This window comes from Montipora capricornis, chromosome 12, assembly GCF_036669925.1.
Source record: "Montipora capricornis isolate CH-2021 chromosome 12, ASM3666992v2, whole genome shotgun sequence".
In the NCBI taxonomy this organism is placed as follows: domain Eukaryota; kingdom Metazoa; phylum Cnidaria; class Anthozoa; order Scleractinia; family Acroporidae; genus Montipora; species Montipora capricornis.
In genome coordinates, this window is record NC_090894.1 from 30,792,438 (window position 1) to 30,802,437 (window position 10,000).

General features: G+C 38.2%; 1 protein-coding gene across 1 annotated transcript in view; it reads right to left on the reverse strand.

Annotated features, from left to right (window-relative positions):
* The window catches only part of LOC138027581 (carboxypeptidase O-like), an 87,076-nt gene that overhangs the window by 65,978 nt on the left and 11,098 nt on the right, over positions 1-10,000 (reverse strand). The window contains exon 3 of the mRNA XM_068875123.1: positions 8,167-8,315. Coding sequence (XP_068731224.1) covers positions 8,167-8,315 — 149 coding nt within the window. The remainder of the gene's footprint in view (positions 1-8,166; positions 8,316-10,000) is intronic.

A 10,000-nucleotide genomic window follows, 5' to 3' on the forward strand; every position in this document is an offset into this window, starting at 1 on the left:
GTTACAGTTAAATGCCAACTTCTGGGGACATTTTTGTGAGGACTCGAAAATGTCCCCATATTCTGAACTGTCCCCACAGAGCTGGTGTGCATTCATATGTCTGTCCCCGTAAGTGTGCATTTGTGAGTGCACCTAAACATAAACGAGGCTTCATTTTTCGCGCGCTTTCTGTGGCTGGACGCGGCTACACGGCTATAGTACATCAACTTTAGTTCTTACCAAGTCAACGCTTTTTGTGTTCAGGTGGAAATCGGTTTAAAAAATGTTTTCTTTCTGCATTTTTTGCTGGTTTCAATAATCCAGTTTGACATATCATGATATCTGTGGTCCACACTGGTGGCTACGCAGTTATTCACGTCAAGCATCGGAGGTATATAAACTTAAAGCTAAGTGTTTATTTTTAATTTGCATAGAGCTGCTTTTTTCCCTGTAGTGCAATTTTTGGCGTATCTTTAGAAGCTCTGATAAGGTTACATGATGCCTGGGGGACCTATGTCTAGGACAAAAACGAAAGGAGAGCGAAAGAGAACGACAACGACAAAACAGAATACCAGTAATAGCTTTAGTGGAAGAAGTTACTCCACAAATTATTTCCTTGGCCACTAAACCGTTTTTTATTTTTATGGATGCGTTATTTAAAGAGGAAGCGTATTTTTGAAAGGTGATTTAATCGAAAATCGAACTTTTATTGTCAACTGGAATTAAATAACAATTATCTGTACTCTTGGACATAAAGAAAAAGTTGATTTGTTTGTTTGTTTCGCTCTAAAATGCGAGCGAACAAAATTAAGTGCTTTTTTTAATCCATTTGCCCCACTGGTTTTCGTTGTGCCTCGAGAGTGACAAGAAAATTTTGCCCGTATGTTATCAACACGAAATCGCAATGAGTTCTCGTAAAATTAGCTTGTGTTTTCAGAAGTTTGTTTAATGCACCTAAACGTTATTTAAGTGTTGGAGCGGATCTTGTTTGAAGTTCGTCCTTTCTTGGTTGCATTGCCGTATTTTGCCGATTCTTGTTCCAAGTTTCAATGAAATACATCAAAATGTGAATGATCTCGTTTTCAGAGATAAAGTGAAATAAAGTACATCAGTAAAACTCTTCTTTGACCTTGAACTAAAAACGTTTTTTAATGGCTTCTAATTTTAGCGTGATTCCTATTCGTTGGGTATTGACAGTTGACTCTGAAATGGCTTTTTTCCTTTTCCATTCGCTCGCTGAGAGTGTGCTTGTTTTCTTTTAAAACTCAAGCGATTCAAGAAAAATTCATTGCCAAACTGGTGAATTCCAAAGTAAATTTCACTAGAAAAACCGATATCGTACTCATCGATTCGTGATAGCGTAAAATTTATCATTGAATTCACTAGTTAGGCAATGAATTTTTCTATAGAAGAAAGCTAAGAAAATGATTTAATTATTAAAGCAGCAACAGAAACATCAGAATAAATAACCAGGGAGCTCCGCTTTTAGGCTTGGCTTAATCTATAGATTTATCACTTTTTGAGTAAAAGGATATCATGCTGTGATGGAAAATAATTACATGTTGAATAAGCCAGGAAGTTTCTCTGCAATATGTCCCCTTTAACCCATAGACCCCTGGGAGTAAGACTTAAGGACGGTGCCTACTATTGTTATTGCGCATACGTTCTGCGCATCTCCAGATACTCGGATTTCCTATCGGTAGTGGTTACTAATATATTTTTGCCCGGTTTAAAACTATTCGGAGAAAGCAGAACTTAGCAAGTGCTCTTGCTATCCAAAAAGAAAATTGAGGGTAGCCATGCATTTTTCAGGAAAGGAATGCCATACATTGCTTTATAATTTAAAGCTTTTCACTAAATAATATTATTGATTAATTATCTTTGAAAAATGCGTGGTTACCCCCAATTTTCTTTTTGGAATTTTATAACACTTGTTGAGATCTGCTTTTCCCGCATATCCATACAACCACGCAAAAATTTCCTTTGAATTTATTTAGTAGGCACCGTTCTTAATAGATTTTACTCTGTGTAGTAATGCCACATGATTTTACTCGTCAATGGCGGCAGTTCAGGAGTCAATGCGTTAATCTCACACCCCTTTTCACAGCCAAGAAACTGACACATTTTGGGTTTAACAAAATCCTGGTTTCAAATTTTCCAAAAAAAAAAAGGAATGTAACCTTCAGTTTTTCAGTTCAGTTTATTACTCGGTTAAGCTAATGTTGCTATACAACAAGAATAAAACACGAAGTAACAAACAAACAAATAATAATAATAATATTAAAATTACACAAGTATTTTTATCAGCTAAAACAAAACTATTGACTTGTTTCAGTAAAAAAAAAGGTAGAAAACATTTTCCTTTAATGTTACTTATAGTAAAACCGTAAAAAACATTACTGTGTTTGTTGCATAAAAACCTCAATCCCTCCGAATCAACATTGATATCGCAAAAACTGATTACGATAATAGGATGTAATAATAATAATAATAATAATGATATTACATAGTGCAAATATATAATAAAATTCTCAAATGATCAGATCAATTTGAGATCCACCGGTAAATAATGAAGAACGGACATACAGTCTATAACAGTTCTGGGAGAAAACAAGATTAGTATTTGAAACAACCCAGTGGTGGAAAAAAAGTGTTCAATTTAAGATCGTTTTTCTTTGTGTGGCCGTGGTGGAGAGGGTAACGTAATCCTCAGGTGGAATAGCAATAAGGCCTTTTAAGATCTTAAACATCAAGGTCACTACATGTAGGTCGCATTTTGTCAATGGTGACAGGTCTGGCCATTAAATGTAGTTTCTGCAATTAGGCTATCACGCTTTGTTGCCATAAGTAGTTGTTATATACAAGGCAGGAAGCATGACTCTCAGGATCTTCTCGAGCTTATCAGAGTTGCGTCTGGTGTATGGACCCCAGACGGAGCTGGCATAGCAAAGAATGGGTCTTACAAAGCTGAGGTCAGCTCGAGCTTTAACTTCAGGTGAGCAGTTACACACTGGTTTCGTCTAAGTAGGTTTAGAGTGGTAGACCCTTCACATGTAGTCGACATGCTCGTTCCAGCTGAGAGCATTAGTTTGGAGACCTGGACACCTGAAGATAGGGATGAGCAGATCAGTCTCTGACAGTTTGGAGCCATTTAGGTAGTAGGTATGCTTCAGAGGTGATTTCTTTTTGGTTACGTGAAGAACACAGCATTTGGAAGGATTGAAGGACAGTTCCCAAGTAGATCACCGGGTAAAGAATTTCTCCAGGTCAGATTGTCATTTTGAAGGGCAGTCATTGGGGGTAAGTTGAAGGTAATTAGCGCAATCATCTGCAAAAAGGCGTAATTTAGAAATCAGACCATCTGGCAAGTTGTTGACAAATAGCAGAAATAAGAGAGGTCCCTATCATGGATTCTTGTGGGACTCCTGCGGTGACTGCAGATTGAGAAAGCTCACCACCTACAACAATTAGTCTTTTGAGACTGACAGTTAAAAGACTTTTGAACCAAGACAATAGTTTGCTCCTGATACCATAGTGCACCAACTTGGTAAATAACCCCTGGTGATGAGAGACAGAATCAAAAGCCTTGGACAAATCCAAGAGCACCACATCGGATTGGCGCCTGCCACTTAAGGCAGAAGCAAGATCGTGGATACTGATAATCATAGGACTCACAGGATTAAAATTTTTTGAAGCCATGCTGGAATGGAGATAGAAGATTGTTCGTAGATACGTTTTTTATAATATGACTACAGAGAATATGTTCATTGACAAGTAATTTGCAAGATACACAGGTGAGTGAGATAGGCCTATAGTTACCAATTGACGATTTCAAATCTTTCTTGTGGATAGGAGTAACAAGGGCGTGTTCCAGTCGTTAGGAACATTTCCGGAATCCAAGAACTGCTGGAAAATGCTCTGTAGTATAACTGCAGAATCGTCAGAAATTAATTTTAGGAGTTTAACCTGGTTATTGACCTTTAAGTAAGGAACAGTTATAATGTCCTGCCTCTTGGATTTTGTACAGCTCCACATTTTTTTTGGGCATGAATGGAGATTTTCATCCAGGAGATTTAATACATAGTCGTTTCGTGCTTGCTTTATGGCTTGAGAGGTAAAGTTTACGAATTTGCTTTCGATATGCGTTTCAGGCATGGGGCGAGGTAGATGACTTCGCACGATAAAAGAGCCTCTGTTTCTTGCGAGTTACCGGTAGGCGATGGAGGGTACTGTTAAAGTGCCCCTGTGATAAAAAAAAAACACTTCCTTTTTTCCTTCAGATTTTGAAAGTGTGTTTGCTTAACACCTGACTGGCAAATTTTTGAGCTTTGATTTTTATCCAAAGGCCGCTTACTTTGAGTGTAAGTTTTGGATTTCACGGTCCGCCATTACTCACGTTCAAAACTGACCGATTGGAACTCAGACGGTTGGATCCAGGGAAACGTGACGTCAGAGGCTCACTAGCTTAAAATTTCAGCTTGTGAACACAGCTTATTATATATGCAAAGTGTGAGTTTAAAAGTCTGAAAGCCCAAAACCCCCGTGTTGCATATCAATTTTGCAGCGTACACACGTATTGCATTCTTAAACTAGTGAGCCTTTGACGTCATTTTCTCCTCGATCCAGCTCTCTCAAGAACATAATGTTAGTAATGGCAGACCATTAAATAGGAAAATTCCAGTTCAAATAAAGAGGTGTCTTTTTGAAATCAAGGCTTAAAACGTGGGTCACTTAGTGTTTTGTTAACACAGTTTTGAAATCCAAAGAAAAATATGAATTAATTTTTTGGTCACAGGGGCACTTTAAACCACAGGTTTGATTTAGCTGGGTGAGCAGTTTTCAAGGGAAAATGACCAACTTTCGTTAACAGAACGGAGGTGAAAGCTGACTTGGAAATGTTGCACTAGTTGAGCCACGTCATGACGAAATCCCTCGAGGTTACCCTTTCTAAAACAATATTGTAAATTCTCCTTTGATGATCTTCTGTGCTACTTCATGAGATATTGGCTATGAACACTCTCCTACAGGTGACTAAAAGCCTTTGGAAATGATCATAATATTATTATTTAAGTGTCATGCAAGTGCCCATCGTTTTTAAATATCACATACTAGCGACACCAACGGTGTATGATGTTGCCCCAGGGCTAAGTAAGGTACTATGCAATTGAGAAACATGATATCAAAACCTGCTTGTCTGTAGAAATGCTGTAATACAATAATTTATATAGATTTAGCCAAGCCTAAAAGCAGAGCTCCTGGTTCATTTATTCAGCGGATACCTTGTCTCGACAGAACCTGTGTCAATTGCAGGAGGGAGGGATCAACTTGGGCTTGCGCTCTAGAGGATTAACTGGAGCTGCAAAATCTGATGATATTGGAGACAGTGACGTCACAGCCCAGGACACTCAAAGGATGATGATCAAACAAAATCGTCACTCGCTTAAGTTTAACGCTTGAAAACAAGTCATTTGAGCTCACTTGAGAATGTAGAAAGTACATGTATGATTTCATAAACGGATTGGTATATGCTACTGTACTAGTAACTATTATAGTTTTTAAGGCAAAAGAGAACCCTCAATGCAAGTTTCGATGACAGGGGGAGTGATAAGTACAGATCGAGTCACATACGATCGCCATGTTATCCCCCACCTTTTCCATCTTTCATAGCAGTTTTCTCTTGACTGGGTCAATTCTTTGCTTTAAAAAGAAAACGGGAGCTTAACTCAAACAAACTCTTGAAAGTTTGACAAAAATATGACTTCTTACTAGACAGGAAAAAATGATTAGTGACTTTTCTTATACGGAATTGGTGATCGGCTGTTGATAAATTGTGTGATTCTCACTACGAGTCTACAAGCATACATCAATTAAATGACTGCACTGAAGTTTCAAAGTAAACTACAATTGTAGATGCTTCCGTGAAGCATACACTGGGTTGCCTGTGGTACGTCTTACAGAAAATCAGAAGGCACTGCATTGTGTGGTATTGACTACAGCATTCCAGTCTCTGAAGAATAAAAAATAAAAGAGAAGCGAGAAACATTGGCTTCTGGGCTGACATGTTGATAATTTTCAAGTTCCCTCACAATTTCTTTTCACCACAAGTTTAAGCGTGCCCTCTGAGCATCTGACAGCTTTGTAATACAAAAGTTCACTGAAGTTAATCCCTATCCAGCGGGGTTACTATGTGGATGGGTGACCTAAAACATATACCCCTTCATAAAACAGAAGCATCGGACCGAAAATACTATTAACGCTAACAAATACGAACTCAGCAAGGCACAGATTCTGTTAGCTTGCTTTATGCAAAACAAATATTGATGCAAAAGTAAATAAATATTGATACACAGTTTTTAGAAAGAGCAGAAGGAAGTTTCCGGGACGGTCGATCGAGAATAAAATATTTACGACATGAAAACAACATTAATTTTGAACCGTGAATATAGAATATAAAAAGTTACGATCAGCGACAAACATTCTGGGAGATTTTTGCTACGTTCAATTTTGTTATTCTACTTTTGGCTGCGCAAATAAATCGCAAAATCGAAAGTGACATTCAGCGAGCGCCGTGATTAAGTTACCGCGGCATGTTTACTCGCCAAACAGTGAAGCATCTGTGTCAAATGATGGCAAGATACCGGGTTTTTGTAAGTTTCTTTTTCTGTCAAGTGCTATAAAGTTTGACAATAAAATAAGCGAAGTCAAAACAAAGATAACAATCGCCCAACTCTTGAGGTTGACTATTTGTTTCTGCAAAGTCAAAATTTACTCTCCAAGACGCGTGCGACGTTATTTATCACCAGGTAATTCCATCATTTTGGAAGTAGCAGCTACTTTATTATTCATCGGCGTCACAATTTTTCACTGATTTTGGGGCTCATTTTGTTGAAACTCAAGCACGCTTCCAACAGACCTGTTTATTTTCGTGAACCCTTCCTGCTTACAGAGCAATACTAAAAAGATTCTCCCATATCACATTTCAACCTTAAGCTCGAAAATTCGATACACAACATCATATTATAATTCACAAAGGCAGAAACAGTATCCTTTTCCAGCGAAAAATTTATTGAAACAAACAACATATTTGCTCTAAGAGGCGAAAACCTCTTCCTATTTCATTGCGTGCGTGAAGACAAGAAACTCAATCGTGTCAAATTACCATGTACTTCAGGTTCAAACCCTTTCCTGAAGAACCTTTCCTTGAATGATGCACAAAATAGTCTACAAGCTTTCTTTCAAATAGTTCTTGACTGTCACATTTCCAATTATTTTTTTTACCTAACTTTGTTGAACCCATAAGTTACCAGATAATTTTCCATTTGGTTTCAGTGTTGTAAATAAAACTACACTCGTGATAAAATTGGAAATACAGCTCACTTTGATTTCGGCTCGACGGGCGAAAGATTGTTGTCGAAGTCCATTACTCGTCGCTTTCATACCAGGGAATTTTCATTTGGTTTCAGTGTTCTAAATAACAGCAGTCTCTTGGTAAAATATTAGAAATACAGCTCACTTTGATTTTGGCTCGATGGGCGATAGATTGTTGTCGAAGTCCATACACCTTATTCCAAAATGGCCGCCATTTAAATATTCTTTTGTTTTCATTCAAATAAGCCCTTGATGCCTCGTTCTTAAGTTTAAAATTCAAAAGAATATTTTATCTTGAACGAGGCAACAAGAGCCAATTTGTATCCGCATAAATCAGCGGCCATTTTGGAATAAGGTGTATTACTCGTCGCTTTTACGATTCCAGGTATTTGTTTTCACCGCCTGCCTAGTTTATCCAATTGACTTGCCATTATTGAGCTTCATAAGGGTATATTTTGTTCACAGATCCACTAAAACGCCATTCGCGTTACATGACTTTCGACGCCATTGCAGGTTAAGTTTATCATTCTGTGTCCACCAGAGAAATCTACGCATTTCCACTACCCTCTCTATCCTAAGAAAATACGAGCAAAAGGCTCTATGCACAAAGACACCTCTTAGCAGGGGAGTGACAGGCAAGACTTTTACCGACACGGAAAAAAAAAACACCCAACAAATGCCACCCACTTTCCGACTGGGATTGCCATACGGCAACCCAGTAATAATTTAAGTTTCTTCAACTGATTGGAATAAGGTGTATAGTACCACAGTGACTAGAACTTGAGACTATGCTAGAAAGGAAGGTAAGATAAAACCTACCTCTCTTTCATTGGCCGCATAGGAAAAGATACTTCCTGCACTTGGTGTGGTTTTTAAGGGAACAACAGAATACTGTGGCATCACGGAATTGGACATGGCGGATGCTAGGTGCTGCACATGCTTTAAGTTAGGCATTTTTTCTTTTTCTTCTGCAAAAGGAAGTTTTATTTAATTAAATAGTAGAATAATAAGGCTTGCTGCATTAAAAGAAAAACTTGCAGGCAACTTTTTTTCAAATTTCACAAAGAGTTTTAGGACCGTAATTCTTTCTTGTTCATTTTTTAATACCTTACGTGCTACCTGCAGGTCTTAACACAGACAATGTGTGTGTGTTCAAAATTTAAAGAATAATAATCTGTATGGACCGAAATATTTTGACGCTTGTCACCTCATCTCACATAGACTTCGAGTGGATGACGAATACTGACGCTTTAAAGGTTTTGAGTTTGGCCTTATTTGAGAATGTATATTTTCCGGTTACAACTATTCACCAAAGTGACGATGGCTAGTGGTAAGTATATACTCATGCAAACATCTATAATGTAGCACAAAAAGATGATTTTAACTTATTTATTCCTGCAACAATTACAACATTCTGGGCGCAAATCCCACATGAGTAGCTCAGAGGTGAATATCAACGGATATTTGGAGTTTGAGTAGCCAATCAGAGCGCACAAAACCCTTAACATGAAGAAGCACTATAAAAGTGGTCACTTTACGCTCTGCTTTTGTTCGAATTTATTCAAGCACGACTGATTATCCAAAAGGGCGATCAACAAACAGCAACAAAGAGATGGAAGCCCTAAAGGATATTTCTAGAGCAAGAAAAGCATGTCTTTGAAATTTCGAACCCACACACACTGCCTGGGCTTCCTGTGGTCTCAAGTTGTTTGTAAAACTTTTGCTGTTGTCCAATGTAAAACTTGTTTGCTTGAATACTAAAAACAACTGAAATCTCACCCAAACAGTTTTTGGTGGTCCTCATGACAACATTAAAGTATTGTTAGTGTCACATTAATCTTAATATTGAATGAATGAATGTATTGTTTTTGGTATGCATTGCTTGATTGAAAAGTTTTGCTCAACCATAACCAGACCGTACCATTTTTATAATAATTGATTTAACATGCAGCCAGCTGTTAAAATTTAAATACGATTAATAGGTAACCAATGCATAACCCCATACAAAACTTTCCATGTTAGTCACAGGAACAATTTGCACAAATGGGCAAGACTTGTGGCATACTTACAAATACATTGGCAATATCAAAGTTGAACTGCCAACGGGGCAGTTGGTTGAGAACAAGACTACTGTGCCAGGAGGTTGTGGGACAAAAACTCCAGCTGGACCAACACTAAGGGCCTTAACAATTTAGTAACTGAGGAGAAAGTGCTGCCTTTCTAATGGCAAAAGCTTTCTCGTTCTTTTAGAATGGCTGCTCCAGACCTGTTAAAGCACACTGTTGTGATGACAAAGGTCAGACCACTGGTGTCACTCCTGTTTTGAACGGCTCGAGTTACCTTCTCAAAAAGATTTGTAGGAGCAGGTCATTCTGAACATGGAGGCGGTCGGGGTGCCAAAGGCAGCCTGCCAAGCATCTGTAGGACGTGAGCCTGTAGGGGGGTCTGCAGGCACCCCCCTCCAACCAGAAAAAATTTGAACTTTGGATGCTCAAAGGTGCCATTTGGTGCAATCTGGGGGGATCAGAGGGGTCAAAATTGTATTTCATTTACCAGCATTTTCGATAAAACGACCAAAGGTGCCTCTCTATTGACACATTATTCAAGGTTTGTTAGAATGAGATTTGCAACAAAAATCAGGTTTCACTGACTT